This window comes from Fistularia commersonii, chromosome 8 (assembly GCF_037954325.1).
Source record: "Fistularia commersonii isolate RoL2024-O1a breed Wild chromosome 8, RoL_Fcom_v1.0, whole genome shotgun sequence".
Lineage (NCBI taxonomy): Eukaryota > Metazoa > Chordata > Actinopteri > Syngnathiformes > Fistulariidae > Fistularia > Fistularia commersonii.
Genome location: NC_141291.1, coordinates 20,643,830 through 20,663,863, shown reverse-complemented (window position 1 = coordinate 20,663,863; position 20,034 = coordinate 20,643,830). Strand labels below are relative to the sequence as shown.

Genomic DNA, 20,034 nt, shown 5'->3' with positions numbered 1-20,034 from the left:
ACAGGGGGGAGGGGGTGACAGAGTGACCATCAATGGAGAGTGTAAAGTTGTGACAGGAATTGAGCATGGATTTTGGGCCAAATATGATAATTTCTGTTTTATTGCTGTTGAGTTTGAAGAAATTGTGGCTCATCCAGGTTTTTATGTCTGTGATGCAGTTGGTGAGGGTGGAAAGGGTGTCTGGAGTGATTGTTCTGATGTTTATGTAAAGCTGAGTATCGTCGGCATAGCAGTGGAAATGGAGACCATGGCGGCGGATGATGTGTCCAAGTGGGATTATGAAGAGGATGAAAAGTACGGGGCCAAGAACTGAACCTTGTGGAACTCCGTGTTGGACGGGGGTGGTGGAAGATGTATGGTTGTTAATGTTGATGTAGTGGGATCTGCTGGAGAGGTATGAGTTGAACCAGGAGAGGGCGCTGTTTGTGATGCCTATTGATTCCAGACGGTTGAGGAGGATTGAATGGTTGACTGTATCGAAGGCAGCGCTGAGGTCGAGGAGGATGGTGAGGGATCCGGAGTCGGAGGAGAGAAGGAGGTCATTTGTTACTTTGAGGTTTAAACTAAAAAACATAAATACAAAACAAACATGTCTGCTCAAACAGTCACTTCAAAATAATCCATTCATTTGATCAAAGCCTTTGGGACCAGGTTAATATTTCTGTGTCCTGAACATGGAAGTGAAGATTAATACTGTTGTTTCATAGTCATGTATAGGAATTTTTGAGTCCGATTGTGAGAACAATTGATTTAATTGTTCCTACCAACTAGGCTGATTATACTCTATTTGTCACTGGCCCATCTGTAGTGTCAGTTTCTTATGAATCAGAACTTGTTTTAACTCCAAAGCCAAAATGTGTTAATCTTTGTCTCAACCCTACACTTCACACAAATACTGAAAGTACGGTGGGCAATGACAAGCATTTTTTCACAGTGCTGTTGTTAAATATGTTGTACACTTTCAATCTATTTTAAAAATGCTGTAGTTAAAGTTAAAGACGATCAAGGTGTTTTTTTTTGTTTGTTTTTATAAATGCTAAATATGACAACAGACTGTATGCTTGCATCAAGTAGTGGGGTATATTTATCAACTAGATTGCAACATGTCTGGGAATATACTAGCCAAGATATTAAGGCAAGTAAAGAATATAAGTTGCAAATAGCTCATTGTTGATGCTTCGGAGTCAAAGCAGCAGCAATGACCTTGAAAATATTCCTGAGTCTGTACTTTTCTTTTTTGTTTTTGTTACATGGTATGAAACATATAAATCAGGCAGACATTAAAATTTAATCTCATACTCCTTTTCCTTAACTTTGGCACATATGCATTTTTCCTCCATAGCTCTCTCTTTCCAAATGAACTGGTGTCTTAGGAGTGATAACTCATCATGACAGGGTTCCATTTGGACAGAGGCCACAGCAAGGTGCTTTTGGGTATAGCTTATATCCCTGCACTGGAAAAATATATCAGATTTTTCCTGTGTATAGTCCAAACTATTTGTTTTGATGAGGAGAGTCCAAATCCACAGCCAAAGTGAATTAGACCAGCTTTCTAAATAGGTGGGGGTTTGCTCCTCGTTTGGAAACAATAGTGATTATAGGTTTTAGATAAATGTAATGGAATCTTAGCTGATGGGTTCAGCGAAGGATTGAACCATTTGAAAAGACTAAGTTGTTCACCCCTCTTATTAGATTAAACCTTTCTATTTATATCTCCCTGACAGTTATTCTATAATTTTCAATATTCGACTTAACTGTTATTAGAGTTTGAACCTTAAGCAATGGAAACAGTAGATCTATACAGCAAGACATTGCTTTTCCATTTTGGTTCTCGAGTGTACTTTCATCCCTTTTGCCTACTGCATGTCCAGGTATTTTTGAGAGCACTCTTTGACTATAACCCAAAAGAGGATAAAGCCATCCCCTGTGAGGAAGCTGGGCTAGCCTTTAGAAAGGGATCCATTCTCCAGATCATGAGCCAAGATGATGCAACCTGGTGGCAAGCAAAACATGAGGGAGATGCCAACCCCCGTGCTGGCCTAATCCCGTCCAAACAATTTCAGGAGAGGTATGATATAAAAGAAACTGAAACCTTTTCTTCTGAAAAAAATGGTCTATCTGTATGAAGTTCTGTCACAGTCTTTGAGAATTCTCTCCTTCCCCGTTTTTATTTCTCTGCCAAAGTAGTTTTGATTTCTGCACAAATCTTGTCGTAAATGAGAAATAACACAAAATGATAGTGCTAGTTCTGATCCAATTTGATGATAAGTGGTCCAAAAACTGCATATCAGTCAGATCAGGCAGTCACACTTGATGCTTAGCACCAAGGTTAGGTGACCAGGGCAATTTCTTGACATTGTCTGACAGCAGTCAGGGAGGAAAAGGAAAACCAAATGAACATTCACATTTAAACCTGCCCTCATGTTAGCAGCAAATGTGATTTTCTTTCTCTTCTCCGCTTTTTTCATCTGACTTCTTTTCATTCAATTGCTGGCTGATTAATTTTAGTAGATGTGAATACATATCCTCTATAATTTAGGAGAGAATATTATTGTCAGTGTTATCGTGAAACGTGATCAAATTATAGTGCCGTGGTTCCTTTCACTTCGCCTCTCTTTCATTATCATGTTCTTCTTTATCCAGGAGACTTGCGTTGCGCAGGCCTATTGCACCTCTTCCAGTTCAGAAGACCGCAAGCAGACAGCCCCGTGAGTATGAAATGTCTGTTGGTTTCGGAGTGAATTAACCAGAATGCATATCAACACACTGAAGGTGAAGAAACATGTGCAAGCAGGTTGGAACAGGTGGAGAAAACTATAAAAGAGTAGTGTATAAGACAGTGATTAGCCCAGCCATGCTGTATGGTTTTGAGACAGTGGCATCAGAGGACAAGACAGCAGAGCGAGAGGTAGTGTAGATGAAGATGTTGAGGTTCACTTTGGGAGTGATAAGGGTGGTTAGAATCCAGAATGAGTCCATCAGAGCACATTTCAGATGTTTTGGAGAAAATGTCAAGAGAGGCCAGACTGAGATGATTTGGGCCTATATGATACAGAGAATAGTGGTAGATGGAGGAAGTCGATTCACTTTGGCGACCCCTGAAGGTACTAGCCGAGAGATTAAGTAGAATCATTTCAGCACATTGCAACCCATGGTCAATTAGAAAGAAAAGATGTTAAGTCCAGTAATATCCTGACTAATGAGTTTAATTTGGTCCATGACCGAACTCGGAACTTAATATTGCTTGTATATCAAACTATATGTTCCCATTAAAATGAATTGAAATGTGATTTATCTGGCCCATTGGTACATGTTTTTGAAATGGAAAAATACATTTTATGCATTTACAAATAATCTCTAAAAAACAATAAAACATAATAAATCAGAATGTAAAGAAGTTAAGTGAATTTATCTTGAAGATTGGGTGAAGATATTGGAGGTTGGAGGAGGCAGGAAGAGTTTCTTACAGTATTTCATGCTCTATTGCTTACCTTAACTTACTGGCTTCACACTTAATCCTGTAATGTATAGCTAAATGTAACTAGCACACTATGCTATACTTTATGCCTAAATGTATGGATGAAGTGCATGCTGGTCCTCTTTGAAACGATGGCTTTGACTGACTCTTCCAACACTTTGTCCATTGATGTTCCTGCTGTCTGTTGCACCAAGTCCTTGTGAAAGTCTCCTGCCTTTTCACAGATAATGCTCCCTGTGACAGTACCTCACCGACAACACCATCTCTTCCTGGACGAGTTTACAATATGGGCACCTCGCTACCTAGTGGAATGCAGAGGCTTTGTCTGTGTCAAGTGCACATGCCGCTTACTCGTAACTCAGATCCCGGCCCCTAATAAATAATGAAAGAATAATAATAAAAAAATATAAAATCAACTGAGCGATAGCTTACATCTTAGAAAATTCACAAGTTGATGCACTCCTAAGTCAAGGCTTCACCGTTTTAACTTCTGCCTGTCATTAAAAAAAGAACAACCCTCTTTCCCCCCTCTTGGCAGGGACAGCTAGCAGCTGAAACAGGAGTAAGACACTGCTCTTTAAGGACGATTGCTCGTGAGCACTGGTTTTGTTATGTGTTTTTGAATAAGAAGGAGGGAAAGGTAGGGGAGAATGTAGCAGCACCTTAAGTGTGGTTGTACTGATACCCAAGCGCAAATTTCAAGTTTGTTGGTAAGATATCATGAAATGAAGGTATTATAATTACATTTCCCTAATAAATCAAACATAGTGGTGTTTTTCAAAGTGATTAAAAAATGTACTTGTGTTTTATGTTGAAGTACTACTGGAAGAATATGTGGGAGAAGGTGGCATCACATAAATTCGTGGGAGACATCCAAGACAGTGTGTAAGGTGTAGAGCTGGACATAGGCGAATCACACTGCATGAACATTTGATAGCAGAGATGTCCTCATCAAGCACACCTCTCACTGTCTGATTTTTTGTTTGGTTTACACTTTGCCGAACAGGTGGACATACTTGTTGCTCAGCCTGGGTCTTTCTATGCCTTGCTCAATTTGTAACATCTCCCTCTTTCCTTTGCTCAGTAAATTACAAAACCATTTTGACATTATCCCTTAGACAGGTCTTTAGTAAATATGAGTCCAGTCTTGTGTTCAATTTATCCATCTAATGAAATTTTTTGAAAAAACATTTACAAGCACTGTATGTAACTAAGCACAGAGTAAGTTTGGAATCACAATAGGCTGTGGAGTCGTTTCACTTTATTCCGAGCTTTAGGTCCCTTGGAGATCAGCCCTTCATTTGGTGTTTTCCCCTCACTTCATGGCTTTTGCTTGCATCTGTTATAGAGCTACAGAGCAGATCTCCTCTGTGTCCTTGTGCATAATCACAAAACAAACCGCATGTCAGCCTAATGCGGGCAAGGAGTCATGCCTACTATTTTCCCTCATTTCATAATAAACAGCAGTAAGGTAGATCTTGCATCCCTGTTGTTGAGTGGTTGATTACAGCTGTTTATGAAAGAAACCTTGTCTTGATTCCACTAGTCCCAAACAGCATTTGAAAAGCTCAGGTACACATACATTTGTGTGCCACTTCAATTTTAGTCAGCTGGGGTTCATGTTCTATCAGCAGGTATTTTTTGAAATAAATTTTATATATTGCATAAGAAAAAGTTGGACAGTGGCATCTGGGAAAAGACAGGATGCGGAGCTGGATGTTTCAGAGATGAAGATGTTGCGGTTCCCTTTGGGAGTGAAGACAATGGATGGAATCAGAAATTAGATCATCAGTGGGACAGCACATGTTAAATGTTTGGAGATAAGGTCAGAGAGCCTAGACTGATGGTTTGGTCATGTATAGAGGAGGGACTGTGAATATATTGGTAGAAGGATGCTGACGTTGGAACTGCCAGGCAGGAGGCCTTGAGAAAGACCTAAGAATAATCAGAGATGTAACAAAGATGTAAGAGAGGACATATCATTAGTTGGTGTAAGAGAAGAGGATAGGAGAGGATAGGCTTAAATGGAGGAATTTGTTTCACTGTGGCAACCACTGAAGGGAGCAGCCGAAAGAAAAAGAAGAAGCATTTGAAAAAGTTGATGAAATGGCAAAATTTGAATTTATTGATAGCTATCAAACCATCTTCTGCCACTTCTCTGGGGTTAGATTGCAGGCAGCAACCAAAGCAGAGAGGCCCAGACTTCCCTTTCACCAGCCTCTTGGTCCAGCTCTCCTGGAGGTATCCTGAGGTGTTCCCAGGCCAGCCGCAAACATAGTCCCACAAGCTTGTCCAGGGCCTTTCCTGGACCTCCGTCCGGTTGGACAGTCCCAGAACACCTCTCCATTGTCGAGGAGGCCTTCTGATCATATGACTGAGCTACCTCATCTGGCTCCTCTCTACGTGGAGGAGCAGCGACGTTACTCTGGGCCCCTCCCAGATGTCAAAACTCCTCACCCTATCTCTAAGGGGGAGCCTGGACACCCTGCAGAGAAAACTAACTTCAGTCACTTGAATCCGTGATCTTGTTTTTCGGTCATGATCCACAGCTTGTGACTGTAGGTGACATTAGGAGATTGTAGATCGAGTGATAAATTGAGAGCTTTGCCTTTCGGCTCAGCTCCTTCTTTACCAACACAGGCCGATGCAGAGTCTGCATCACTGCTGATGTGGCACCAATCTAGCTGTCGATCCCCACTCCATCCTTCGCTCACTCGTGAACAAGACACTGAGCTACTTGAACTTGTCCACTAGAAGCAGGACCTCTTCCATTACTAAAAATGGACACTCCACCTTTTTGTCTGAGAACCATGGTCTAGATAGGCACTGATCTTCATCCCAGAAGCTACACATTTGGGTGCGAAATGCTCCAGCGAGAACTGGAGCTCACAGTCCAATGAAGCCAACAGAACTACATCCTCAGAGACCAATCCTGATGCCACAGAACCGGATACTCTGAACACCCTGTCTGTACCAAGAAATCTGTCCATAAAAGTTATGAATCGGAACAGAATCGGTGACACAGGGCATCCCTGGATTCTCACCGGAAACAAATAAGAGTTACAACCAGCAATGTGGACCAGGCTCATACTCCGATTCATGCAAGGACTAAACAGCCATCCGGTACCCCATACTCCTGCAGCAGCCTCCACACGATTCCCTGCAGGACACGGTTGAATGCCTCCTCCAGGTCCACAAAACACATGTAGATTGGTTTGGCAAACTCCCATGCACTTTCATGCATTACACCCTCCTGAGGGTATAGCGCTGGTCCACTAACCCCCAACCAGGACAAAAGCCACACTACTCCTGATACAACGACCAGGCTGACCCTTCTCTCCAGTGCCCCAGAGAACACTTTTCTGGGGAGGCTGAGTGATCCGTCAGTAGTTGGGGCACACCCCTCCAATCCCCCTTTTTTAAAGAGGGGGACCAATTCTCCCCCCAGTTTGTCAATCCAGAGGCACTGTCCCCGCCCTCCACGTGACAGGTGTGTCAGCCAGGACAGCGCTGAAACATCTAATGCCTTAAGGAATTCAGAGCAGACCTCATTCACCCCCCGGGGCCCTGCCACAGAGGTGTTTTCTGACTACCTTGGCAACTCCAGCCCAGAAATAGAAGTCTACCCCAAAGTCCCAGACTCTCCTTCCTCATTGGAAGGCATGTCATCGGGATTGAGGATGTTTTGGAAGTATTATTCCATCGGTCTACAACATCTCAAGTCGACGTAAGCAGCCCCGCATCCCCACCATACACAGGGTCGAGAGTGTACCTCTTCCCCTGTTTAGTCACTGAACGGTGGATCAGAATTTCCTTGTAGCCCTCCAGAAGTCGTTCTCCGTAACTTCACCAATTTCATCCCAAGCCCAGGTTTTTGCCTTAGCAAACACCAAAGCCTCATGTTGCTCAGCTTGCTTCTACCTGTCAGCTGCCTCTGGAGCCCCACAGGCCAGAAAGGTGTGTTAGGATTCCTTCTTCACTTTGATAGCGTGCTCAGGGGTTACCCGCTCAACAGGTATTGACCATCTTACGGTCACAGCTCCAGTCTGGTGACAATAGAGGCATGGAACAATTCCCACAATTCAATGTCTTCCTTGGGATGTAGTTGAAGCTCTGCCAGAGGTGAAAGTAGAAACTGTTTATGACTGGAACTACTCTGAAACTTCAAATTAGAAAATAGTTCAACCCCTCTCAAGTGGCCTGGTTCATGTTCCAGGCTCGGCTTATTTGTGTGTTAAGGTGAGACCGACTATATCTAGCCGGAACCTCTTAGCCTCCCACACCAGCTCAGGTTCCTTCCCCATCAGACAAGTAACATTCCATGTTTCTAGAACCAGCTTCTGCAACCACAAATTGGACCACCAACATCCTCCATTCAGCCACCACCCAGCTCACATTGCACCCAACGTCCTTGGCCCCTCCTATCGATAGTGACCCCAAGGGCAGGGGGTCCACTGTTGAGCCTGGGCTGACCCCAATGGGTAAAGGCCCGGCCAATAGATGTTTGCCATTGAACCCACCCCTGGGCCTGGCTCCAGGATTGGAGCCCGTTTACCTACATCCGGGCAAGGGAAAACCAGATCCATTTGATCTTTTTCATCATTGGGGTCTTCAGAGCCAAGCCTTTTCTTGTCCCTTTCTGCCTTGGGTGACCCTACCAGTGGCATTAAGCCCCTGACAACTTAGCTCCTAGGGTCACTAGGACACACAATAAGGTGGTAACTCGAGGAGGGGATGTATTCATATGTTTTGAGCTTATTTGTTTTATTTTATTTCTTTTTAATGTATTTGTTTTATCATTTTTCTTTTATTTTTTTAATTTGAGATATTTTGGGTGTTTTGGAATTGAACAATTGCATTTACTGGAAGGTGGATACTTTCTTTTTAATATTCTACAAGTCTAGACATAGCTAGAATTTGCCACATGTTTTTGAGATTACCTCAGTTTATGTCTCATGTTGTGACACACAAAAAGGCAGAAAAAAAGTATGAATGTTTTTTTTAAAAAATATAACTTTGAATACCCCTTAAGTATTAAAGCTAGATGTTATGTGTATTTAAATTCTGAATCCAGGTTTCAGATTGATGCCCTTCATTACCAACAAATATATGGACTAAATTCATTTGGAAATGAAACTGGCAGAATAAGCAGGATGCTTGCAAACCCCTGCAAAGATGATTGAAATTTGTTAAGTCTAAAGGAATTCATACCCACTTATTCAAACCAATTCATGAAGTAAATCTGGAAAGTTATATCCAAACGATTCATTTCAACATTGATTACCGGCACTATATAGATGAGCGTAGTCTCCACTATCATTCTGGCTTACACTCCTTTGTCATTAATGAACACAGTGTAATTATAACTAATACAACTGACAATAGCTAAGGGTATACTCTGTCTAAGATTACACATAAATTGTCAAAGAAAACTGATTGCTGTGGCCTCTGAAGTCCTATTGCTGACTAAAGGAAAGTCTTTCTTACCACCATTCATCTTATCTCAGTCATTCTTTTTAGAAAATCCTTATAGGAAAAGCATGTCTTCTGTGCTCTCTCACTGGTCTAAAGTGATTCTTTAAAAAGTACTGTGCCCTGAGGAGACAACAATTAAAACTTTGATTTTTATGTGATATTTTGACCAATGTTGATTTAAATTCTGCAGTTTGTTCACTTTGTCATTTTGTCCGCCTTTGGCAGACAGGCACCAAATGAAAACTTGTAATGAAGGCATCATTACATCATAGATATCTGTTTCATTCTTATGTTGTCTCTGTTGTTTACCCTCTCAAAATTCCCTGAGTTTCCCGCTCCAATTACCTGGGAGTCCTCTCAAAATGTTGTTCAGGGGCTATATCAACTTAAATTTTCATATCACAATGGGTGGAGGGCTACATCTGTAAATGCTAACCTGTGCTTCCATTACATTTGAAGTAAGTTGTTGGACAATCCTGTCTCCACACTTCTTTTTCTTCGTTTCCTTTCAGCTTTTTCCCTTCAAGGGTCGCCACAGCTAATCAACCTCCTTAGTCCAATCATATTCTCTTAATCTTCTTGTCTCACACCAACTTACTTCATGTTTCCTTTCGCTACATCCACAAATCTCATCAGTCTTCCTCTTAGCCTCCTGCCTGGCAGTTCTAACCTCAGCATCTTTCTCCTAATATATTCACTATCTCTCTAAATGCAGAGGGTTGCGTCAGGAAGGGCATCCAGCATAAAACTTTTGCCAAAACCAAATATGCGAGTCAACCAAAACTATACCATACCGGACCGGTCGCGGACCGGGTTAACAACGACCGCCATTGGTACTGATGATCTACAGGGTACTAATGGAAATTGGGCTACTGTGGGTCGAAGAACAAGAACAAGAAAAAGAGGAGGAGTGCATGTTCGGAAGCAGAGAGAGAGGAGGAAAGGAAAGAGTCTGGGACTGAGAGTAGGGACTTTGAATATTGGGACTATGACAGGAAAAGGTAGAGAGTTGGTCAACATGATGCAGAGAAGGAAGGTGGATATACTGTGTGTCCAGGAGACCAGGTGGAAAGGTAGTAAGGCTAGAAGCTTAGGAGCAGGCTTTAAGTTGTACTATGACAAGACTATGACAAGAGAAATGGAGTAGGAGTTATCTTGAAGGAGGAGTTCGTAAGGAATGTCCTAGAGGTGAAAAGAATGTCAGATAGACTTATGAGTCTGAAACTGGAAATTGAAGGTGTGATGCTCAATGTTGTTAGTGGCTATGCCCCGCAGGTGGGATGTGAATCTGAAGAGAAGGAGAAGTTCTGGAATGAGTTAGATGAAGTGATGCAGAATATTCCCAGAAATGAGAGAGTGGTCATTGGTGCAGACTTCAATGGACATGTTGGTGAAGGCAATAGAGGGGATGAAGAAGTGATGGGTATCCAGGATAGGAATGCAGAGGGACAGATGGTGGTAGATTTCGCAAAAAAGATGGAAATGGCTGTAGTGAACACTTTTTCCAGAAAAAACAGGAACATAGGGTAACTTATAAGAGCGGAGGTAGGAGCCCGCAGGTAGACTACATTTCGTATAGACGGGGTAACCTGAAAGAGATCAGTGACTGCAAAGTAGTTGTAGGTGAGAGTGTAACCAGACAGCATAGGATGGTGGTTTGTAGGATGACTCTGGTGACAAGGAAGATGCAGAGGACAAAATGGTGGAAGCTGAAAAGGGAGGAGTGTTGCATGGTTTTCAAGGAGGAGTTGAGAAAGGCTCTGGGTGGTCAGGGTGAGCTTCCAGATGATTGGACAACTACATCTAGTGTTATCAGGGAGACAGGAAGAAGAGTACTTGGTGTGTCATCTGGAAGGAAAGTAGATAAGGAGACTTGGTGGTGGAATGAGGAAGTGCAGGAGTGTATACAGAGAAAGAGGTTAGCGAAGAAGAAGTGGGATACTGAGAGGACTGAAGAGAACAGACAGGAGTTCAGGGAGATGCGGCGAAAGGTAAAGATAGAGGTAGCAAAGGCAAAACAAAGGGCTTATGATGACTTGTATGCTCGGTTGAATAGTAAGGAGGGTGAGAACGATCTATACCGTTTGGCGAAACAGAGAGATAAAGATGGAAAGGATGTACAACTGGTCTGGGTTATTAAGGATAGAGAGGGAAATGTATTGAGACATGCTAGAAGAGTGATGGGAAGATGGAAAGAGTACTTTGAAGAGCTGAAGAATATGGAAAATGAAAGAAAGGCAAGGGTAGAAGATGTGACTATTGTAGATCACAAAGTAGCGCAAATTAGTAAAAGTGAAGTGAGGAAGGCATTGAAGAGGATGAAGAGTGGAAAGGCAGTTGGTCCTGATGATATACCTGTGGAGGTGTGGAAGTGTCTAGGAGAGGCAGCGGTAGATTTCCTGACTAGATTATTCAACAGGATCTTAGAGAGTGAGAAGATGCCTGAAGTATGGAGACAAAGTGTGATGGTGCCTGTTTTTAAGAATAAAAGGGATGTGCAGAATTGTGGCAACTATAGAGGGATTAAGTTGATGAGCCATACAATGAAGTTATGGGAAAGAGTAGTGGAAACTAGACCGAGAGCAAAAGTCAGGGTTTGTGAACAGCAGTATGGCTTCATGCCTAGAAAGAGTACTACAGATGCAGTATTTGCGTTGAGAATGCTAATAGAAAAGTACAGAGAAGGCCAGAGGGAGCTGCATTGTGTTTTTGTAGACCTAGAAAAGGCATATGACAGGGTGCCAAGAGAGGAGCTCTGGTATTGTATGAGGAAGTCTGGAGTGGCAGAGAAGTATGTTAGACTGGTGCAGGACATGTATGCTAGCTGTGAGACACTGGTACGGTGTGCTGTAGGGGTAACAGAGAAGTTAAAGGTGGAGGTGGGACTCCATCAGGGATCAGCTCTGAGCCCCTTCTTGTTCGCAATGGTGATGGATAGGCTGACAGATGAGGTTAGACAGGAATCCCCATGGACCATAATGTTTGCGGATGACATTGTGATCTGTAGTGAGAGCAGACAACAAGTAGAGGAAAATCTAGAGAGGTGGAGGTATGCTCTGGAAAGGAGAGGAATGAAAGTTAGTCGCAGCAAGACAGAATATATGTGTGTGAATGAGAGGAACTCGGGTGGAGCGTTGAGGCTACAGGGTGTGGAGATCAAGAAGCTGGAGGATTTCAGGTACTTAGGGTCAACAGTCCAGAGCAACGGAGAGTGCAGAAAAGAGATGAAGAGACGAGTCCAAGCAGGTTGGAATGGGTGGAGAAAAGTGTCAGGGGTACTATGTGATAGAAGACTTTCAGCTAGAATAAAAGGAAAGGTGTACAAGACAGTGGTGAGACCAGCGATGCTGTATGGACTAGAAACTGTTACAATGACCAAAAGACAGCAGGCAGAACTAGAGGTTGCAGAGATGAAGATGTTGAGGTTCTCTTTGGGAGTGACCAGGATGGATAGGATCAGGAATGAGTCTATCAGAGGGACGGCACATGTTCGATGTTTTGGAGAGAAGGTCAGAGAAGCCAGACTGAGATGGTTCAGTCATGCACAGAGAAGGGATAGTGAATATATTGGTAGACGGATGCTGGAATTGGAGCTGCCAGGCAAGAGGTCTTGAGGAAGACCAAAGAGAAGATTTATGGATGTAGTGAGAGAGGATATGAAGGTAGTTAGTGTGAGAGAGGAAGATACAGAGAATAGGGTTAGATGGAGAAAGTTGACTCGCTGTGGCGACCCCTGACTGGAAAAGCCGAATGAAGAAGAAGAGGAAGAAGAAGAAGAGGAAGAAGAAGAAGAAGAAGAAGAAGATTCACTATCTCTCTTCCCATCATTGTTCTGGCACCTGTCAATAAATTTCCCTCTCTATCCCTAATCACCAGAATCTTCTGCAGCTCCTTCACATGTATATCTCTCTGTTTTGCTAACCTGTATAAATCATTCTCTTCCACCTTGCCTTAACCTTTATCTCTGTATATACTCCTGGACTTCCTCATTATACCACCAAGTCTCCTTATCTACTTTCCTTTCAGGTGACACACCAAGTACTCTCATACCTCCTTCCCTGATCAAATAAGCTGTAGTTATCCAGTCATCTGAAAGCTCTTCCTGACTAAACAGAGCCATTCTCTACTCCTCTCTGAAAGCTTCCACATCTTTGTCCTTTTCTGTTGCTTTGTCCTCTTCATTGTCCTTGTCACTAGAGTCATCATACAAACCACCACCCTATGCTGTCTGGCTACACTCTCACCAACCACTAAATTGCAGTCACTGAGCTCCTTTAGATTACATAACCTTTAAAAGATACCAGGTACCATAGAGTATATACTGTATGTCCTAAACAGCTTAAATAGAGTGCAGAAACAGAAAACCGTCTTCAAAGTGCAGTCTCCCTGTCCTTCTGTGTATTAGTTGTAGGGCATCATATGGCACATCCGGTAGACATTTTCTGCTTTTGCCACTGCAAGAAGCTTAGAGTTTGACTGCTACACTTTCCATCAGATGGTGCTTTGCAAAATTCTTGGTTGATGATATTCAGTATCCTTTCAACATTTTTAATTATGTTGAACCATTTATCTCCTCAAAAGCCAGCCCATCATGGGCCCTCCTCATCCCTTCTAACCAGGCCTGAATTTTGATCTTGTAATAAAGTGCAGTGAAGAGATGCTGCCTATTGAATTTGCCATCCTTAAATTCAACCAAGTGTTACAACTTTTAACAAAACATGCAACACTGAGTTGAGAGTGCAATGATCATTTAATCATTATTTGACCTGCATGGTCAAATAATGATTCTGTACCAGTATCCATTAGGTTTCAGCAGAGACAGCTCCTGCTGGTAGAGGATGGAGGGCCCAAAACTACCATTAGAATTTTCTGTAGTTGTGCCCCTACATAACAAGCCTTCTGTGTTCTTTAACAGGGGGTGTTTACCATGAGCGATACACTTTTAGATTCACCTTGCATTTTCTGTCTTCCAACAAACACCTTGCATTTTTCTCTCTTTCAACCAGATTATTTCACTGGAGGAAAAACATAAGTGACCTTTTATTCTTCATTGTCATTTCATCAGCAAAAAAGGAATTTCACTGTACGGGGAAACTTGTTTCTACACTGTACATGTGACAATAAACACTTTGAATCTCTTGAATCTTACTCATCCCATGTAAGTAATAAAGGACAGCTTGGGAGGAGAAATCATGCTTCCCACCTGGTCAAGTAGGCTCACTAGTGCCTTTACTGACTCAGGAGACTGAGGAGGGGTGGACTTGGAGGCTCAGTCCTGACCTCCTACAGATGTGGGGTAGAGAATGTCTTCTTTTCCTGCAAAACTGTGATATGGCAGCTGTTCTGTGGAGAAGAAGGCCAGGGTTGAAACAGTTGTTCAAGCTGCACAGAGGATTACTGAGAGCAGTTTTTCCACCATCAGATGCAGAGGCCCAACCACATAATGAAGGACTCCATCCACCTTGCACATACACTTTTTGTCTCCCTTCCTACAGGGAAGAGGCTGTGGAGCATCTGGAGCAGAACCACTTGACTGAAGAATGACTTCTTCCACACAGTAGTGACACTGCTGCTCTGTAGATTTGCTCAATGATACAATCACTACCTAAATGTAATTTTGCACAATCCAAACATTGCACATTACCTTTTACACTTGACTCTAATGTACAAAGCACCTTATCATGTCAATGCTTATTTATCAACCAATACTTATTTAGTATGTTTCCTGTATATTTTGTTCATACAGTTTGTTATAGTTTGTTATCCACTCTCCATTGAACATATTTCATACACATCTTTTCTGTATATTGTATCACTATTACATTCCATTTTCTCAGAGTGGAGTGACAGGTAAAGAAATGGGTTCCAGCAGGTTGGAATGGGTGGAGAAAAGTGTCATGGGTACATTGTGACAGAAGACTATTAGCCAGAATAAAAAGGAAAGGTTTACAAGACAGTGGTGAGACTAGCGTTGCTGTTTGGTTTACATGCAGTGATAATGACAAAAAGACGGGGCCGAGCAGGAGGTCGCAGAGATAAAGATGTTGAATTTCTCTTGGGGAGTGACCAGGATGGATAGGATCAGGAATGAGTCCATCAGAGGAACAGTACATGTTAGATACTTTTTGAGAGAATGTCAGAGAAGCCAGACTGAGATGGTTCGGTCATGTACAGAGAAGGGATAGTGTATATATTATTATATCTCTAAGAATGATGAGGCAGGAAACGCCAGGCAGGAGGTCTCGAGGAAGACCAAAGAGAAGATTTATGGACATAGTGAGAGAGAATATGAAATTAGTTGGTGTGAGAGAGGAGGATATAGAGAATAGGGTTATATGGAGAAGGTTGATTTTCTGTGGCGACCCCTGAAGGGAAAAGCTGAAAGAAAAAGGAGTGACAATAAAAAATCTTTGAATCCTTGAAACCAATTACCATTTGGCACATGGCCATACAGTCATTGCTGAAGAGAAATATCCACAACCTGAGAAAATTTCTGTTAATAGAATACAATAAAAAGAGGGAAACATTTTTGCCTGTGTGCTATAACTAAGATACAGAAAAAAAACATTTACAATTATAAGTATACAGCCACTGGTTGGTGTGCAATGGCAAGTTGGATTTTTACAAACAAAAAATTACAAAAATTGTTTTTGTATTTTGTACATTCATTTATCTTTCTGTATCCCTTCCATCTATAAATGCTTACCTGTAGCAAGATTCAGGAAGAGCTTCCGTCTCAGCAGGAAAGACAAAAAGACCAACAAATCCATGTATGAAAGTAAGAAGAGTGAACTGTATGACATGGCAGATGTACCAACATATGAAGAGGTTACTAATTACCATCGGCAAAGTGGAGCAAAGCATAGGCTGGTGATCCTTGTTGGTAAGTACACATTTTGTCAAGACAACAACGCTTTTCTCACACATTGTGCTGTTAGACTTGGCCCTGTATACACATTATGTTTGAATAAACCTACCTTTCCTGCTGATGACACATAGTTCACAGAAATTCCTTAGACACCATTTAACGTAAATGGCCCTTCTTGCAATAACTGGCTCAGAAATTAGCGACTTGGTTAGGGAGTCATGCACAATCAATCTTACCCTCCTTGATTTATACTTCTAGAGCTGAGTAGAGATGACACAGCAAACCTTTCGTTAATCAGTCATATGCAATAAGTTAATTGCCAGGACCCTATCTCAGTATACTCCAGTATTTCAAGGGTCAATATCAGCCTTTCACTTTTCAAAATACTTCCAGTTCATTGCATCACTGTTAATCATTTGAAATGTAGCAACAGTGAACACATTACGTTTATGGAGGTTCTCAGTCATCCAGTTCATGGTTAATTCCGGTCACAATATTTTTGTGGCAACTGGACTTCAGTTTCTTCTCTTGTTGACATTTCACCTCTCATTCAAGAGGCTTCATCAGTTTAAATGGACTGCTTGGAGTTTTCCGTGTATAACCGCCAGGCTAGTGGCCTTGTCCAATGTCCTCGCGCACTTTACGAACGAAAAGACATAGTCATGCAACATGTCATCAGTATTGCTGAAAAACTCAGAAAGGCTTTCAACCAACAACAAATACCGGTACATTTCAAACCCAACAACAACCGGAAAGACTGGTGCACCCCAAGGACAGAACACCCAGGCATAAGATTGAGAATGTGGTATTTGCTGTCACTTGCAATGAGGATTTTGGTAACATCTACAATGGGGAGAGTGCTGCACAAACGAATGACCCAACAAAGGAGAGCCACCACTTCATGACAGAACTCTGCAGTCCACCTACACCTGAAAAGACTTGGGCAATTCCTTTGAAGATAGGAAATGTCCACATTTTGGCTAGAGAAGACAGAGAGGCACCAAAGAAGCCATTTTTGTCAAAACAGAAAAACCGTGTCTGAACAGAGGAGGGGGCCTTTCGCCCACCTATAATGCCGTACCAGGATCCATCTCGAGGCAGATCTCACACGCACCAGGTGTATCTGCACCCCTCCATATCACCCGTGAAGATCCACCACTGAAACCAGGCCCTAATGACTACCGCCTGGTTTCTCTCCTTTGTTTCACACAATCTGAATTTCGTGCTATACCTATTTATATTCCAACTCAGAAAAGTCCCCAGGAGTGGCACCCTTTTCCCTCCTGACACCCTCATTAGCACTAACACCCTAGTCAGCCTAGTTTCTGCAAAACAACTCTTATTTACACAGCAAAATATTTCAATTACCAGCCCCCTATTTGTGGTGTGCTTCTGCACTGATCTTTCGATTCTGTTCAATTTTGATTAACCAGTCTACAATTTGAATGGATTTGATCATACGATGCATCTCGATGCATCACATTCTCAATTTTCAATATTACCACTCAAGGCTTTTTCATCAGCTAATGTGGTTCTGCATATTAGTGGTGTTAAAGTATTTTATCTTTGTATGGCTAATTATACAAATAGCGTTGCACTTGTCCAGTTGGCACCTCCCGTGAACTTCATAAAAACCAAAATCTTCCCAGATGTCCACCTTCACATTCTGTGGATTTTTCAGCCGCTGCTGCTTTGTTTCTCCACCATGTTGGATCATTTTTTTTTTTGTTTTTGTTTTTTTTCTTTGTTGGTTTTTTTCAACCGGCCTCATGCTTGGCTTGCGCATGTGTCTTTCATCCATAATGCAACTTGAACTTTGAAACTTTATCTGCTCAGAAACAGGAAATGCAAACATCAAACTTGTTATTTTTAATTTAAGAATACAGTCATGGTCAAAAGTTTTGAGAATGACACAACCATAGAAACATCTGCAATCACCTAAAAACCCTGAAGAAACAGACTTTGTGAAAGTGTCATTCTCAAAACTTTTGGCCACAACTTTACATTATGTGACTTAACTGCATCAATTCTAATCACCTGTAGGTGTCTTTTGCATCCTCCTATGATATTACTCCTCAATACTCCTTAAATACTTGAAGTACCCTTTTTTTGCTTAATAAATAATCCAGATCTTCACATTCTGATTTAAGAATATTTTTCTATCTGATTTTTTTTTTTTCACTGAGGATTTTTTCATCACTTCGCCTCAAGTGATTTTCTGTGTGAGAATTTAACCATGCAATCCATTTAACATATTTTTTTTATTAATGCCAGGGTATTTTCTGTTCTTTTATATTTTAAACATCATGAATTAAGGGTTTATTTTTGCGTGCATTCAGGAAACAGGCTCGTTTTAAAAAATAAACCACAAAAATAAACCACACAGCACCCATACACAGCAGTCGCACAACATCGCTCAAGCCATGTATTTCTAGCTGAAAACAATAATAATCGAGTGTGGTTCTTCTTTCTGCAATGTCTATCAGTGTATTGAGATTATACTTAAAAAAGAATGTTTTCTACAATTAATTATCTCTTCCCTCCACCCAGGACCTAGACCCTTCACATGTCTGTTTTTTTTTTTAATTTTCAGTCCTTCCCTCTGCACATCTTTTTACCAATCTGCATCACTGAGTGAACTCATTGTCCTTTTATTTAGTGAATTTAGTGGCCTGCAAAACACATTTGCCTGGAGAAATGAATTTCCAAAAGGTTTGCTGTGATTATAGTGCATGCCCAGAACGTTAGGTATGCAAAGAATCCTAAGCTCAGATCAAGCACTGTCTGTGGCTGTACAGGGATCTACAAAAACACAAGATGGGTCTGTCTTGTACTTTCAACTGATTTGCCATCCAGTATTCTGGTAGACATTGGTGTCTCTTCAATTTAGGATGATATTGTCCCCTGAAAACATTGAATAAAATATTTGAAAATGCTTTGCATTTACAGGTTAAAAAAATAGAGAAGATATTATGAAAGTTAAATTCTAGAGCTAGCTTAAAAACACTTGAGAGACTAATGGGTTCTCTTACACCAAAAGGTCAATTAAAGGTTTTTATCAAGCTGTTTTAAATATTTCATCACATACACTTTACTTTGCAGGTTTCAGCAAACCTCAATAGAAATTGACACTTAAGTACATCAGTGGACTAATTAGAGATGAGCAGTGATAAATGATTTATCATCTATCTTTTTCATGCTGTGTTTGGGTAGGACCAAATGGAGTTGGCTTGAATGACCTTAAAAGGAAACTGATGATCTCTAATCCTCAGCACTTCAGTGTGACCATCCCACGTGAGTTGCCTCCCCTCAAACCCCATCTTATCTGACGCTCTTCACACTTTGTTATCTGTTTTCCTCTCTGTGTGTATTTTTTATGTGTTGTGTGTCCCATAAGTCTCTTACCAAAACACTGTCAATAAATAACACATCCTCCACCCCCATGTGGGCTGTGGATGAAAAAGCTGCACGACCACTCCATCCTAGTGGAGTTAAAAGGGTGATCTGTCGGTGTTCTACTGCCAATCTCAAACCACATTTATAGACAATGCCCATGACTCTAAAGTGCCACGGAACTTCAATATTACTGCGCCCAAGATGTTCATCCCATTTTATATAAATAATTTGATCAGTTTTCTTCCAATACTTCAACAATTATGTCTGTCTCATGTGTAGTTTCATTTTCTTCTTTTCAAGATTCAAGATTCAAAGTGCAAAGTGTTTATTGTCATATGTGCAGGGTGGAAAAGGGTTTCCCTTCTTCTTCTTCTGCTTCTTTCGGTTTTTCCGGTCAGGGGTCGCCACAGCGAGTCAACTTTCTCCATCTTACCCTATTCTCTGTATCTTCCTCTCTCACACCAACTACCTTCATATCCTCTCTCACTACGTCCATAAATCTTCTCTTTGGTCTTCCTCGAGACCCCTTGCCTGGCAGCTCCAGTTCCAGCATCCGTCTACCAATATATTCACTATCTCTCCTCTGTACATGACCGAACCATCTCAGTCTGGCTTCTCTGACCTTCTCTCCAAAACATCGAACATGTGCCTTCCCTCTGATAGACTCATTCCTGATCCTATCCATCCTGGTCACTCCCAAAGAGAACCTCAACATCTTCATCTCTGCAACCTCTAGTTCTGCCTGCTGTCTTTTGGTCATTGTAACAGTTTCTAGTCCATACAGCATCGCTGGTCTCACCACTGTCTTGTACACCTT

At 41.7% G+C, this 20,034-nt stretch overlaps 1 protein-coding gene across 9 annotated transcripts in view; it reads left to right on the top strand.

The window, feature by feature from the left end:
* mpp7a (MAGUK p55 scaffold protein 7a) overlaps nucleotides 1–20,034 on the top strand; it is a 155,609-nt gene that overhangs the window by 101,041 nt on the left and 34,534 nt on the right. For 7 of the 9 annotated variants that reach the window (XM_086151602.1, XM_086151598.1, XM_086151595.1 and 4 more), the window contains 4 exons: nucleotides 1,872–2,068; nucleotides 2,644–2,708; nucleotides 15,666–15,836; nucleotides 19,035–19,115. In XM_086151602.1, the coding sequence (XP_086007728.1) occupies nucleotides 1,872–2,068; nucleotides 2,644–2,708; nucleotides 15,666–15,836; nucleotides 19,035–19,115 (514 nt within the window). The remainder of the gene's footprint in view (nucleotides 1–1,871; nucleotides 2,069–2,643; nucleotides 2,709–15,665; nucleotides 15,837–19,034; nucleotides 19,116–20,034) is intronic. The other 2 variants (XM_086151601.1, XM_086151604.1) reach the window with 2 other exon arrangements.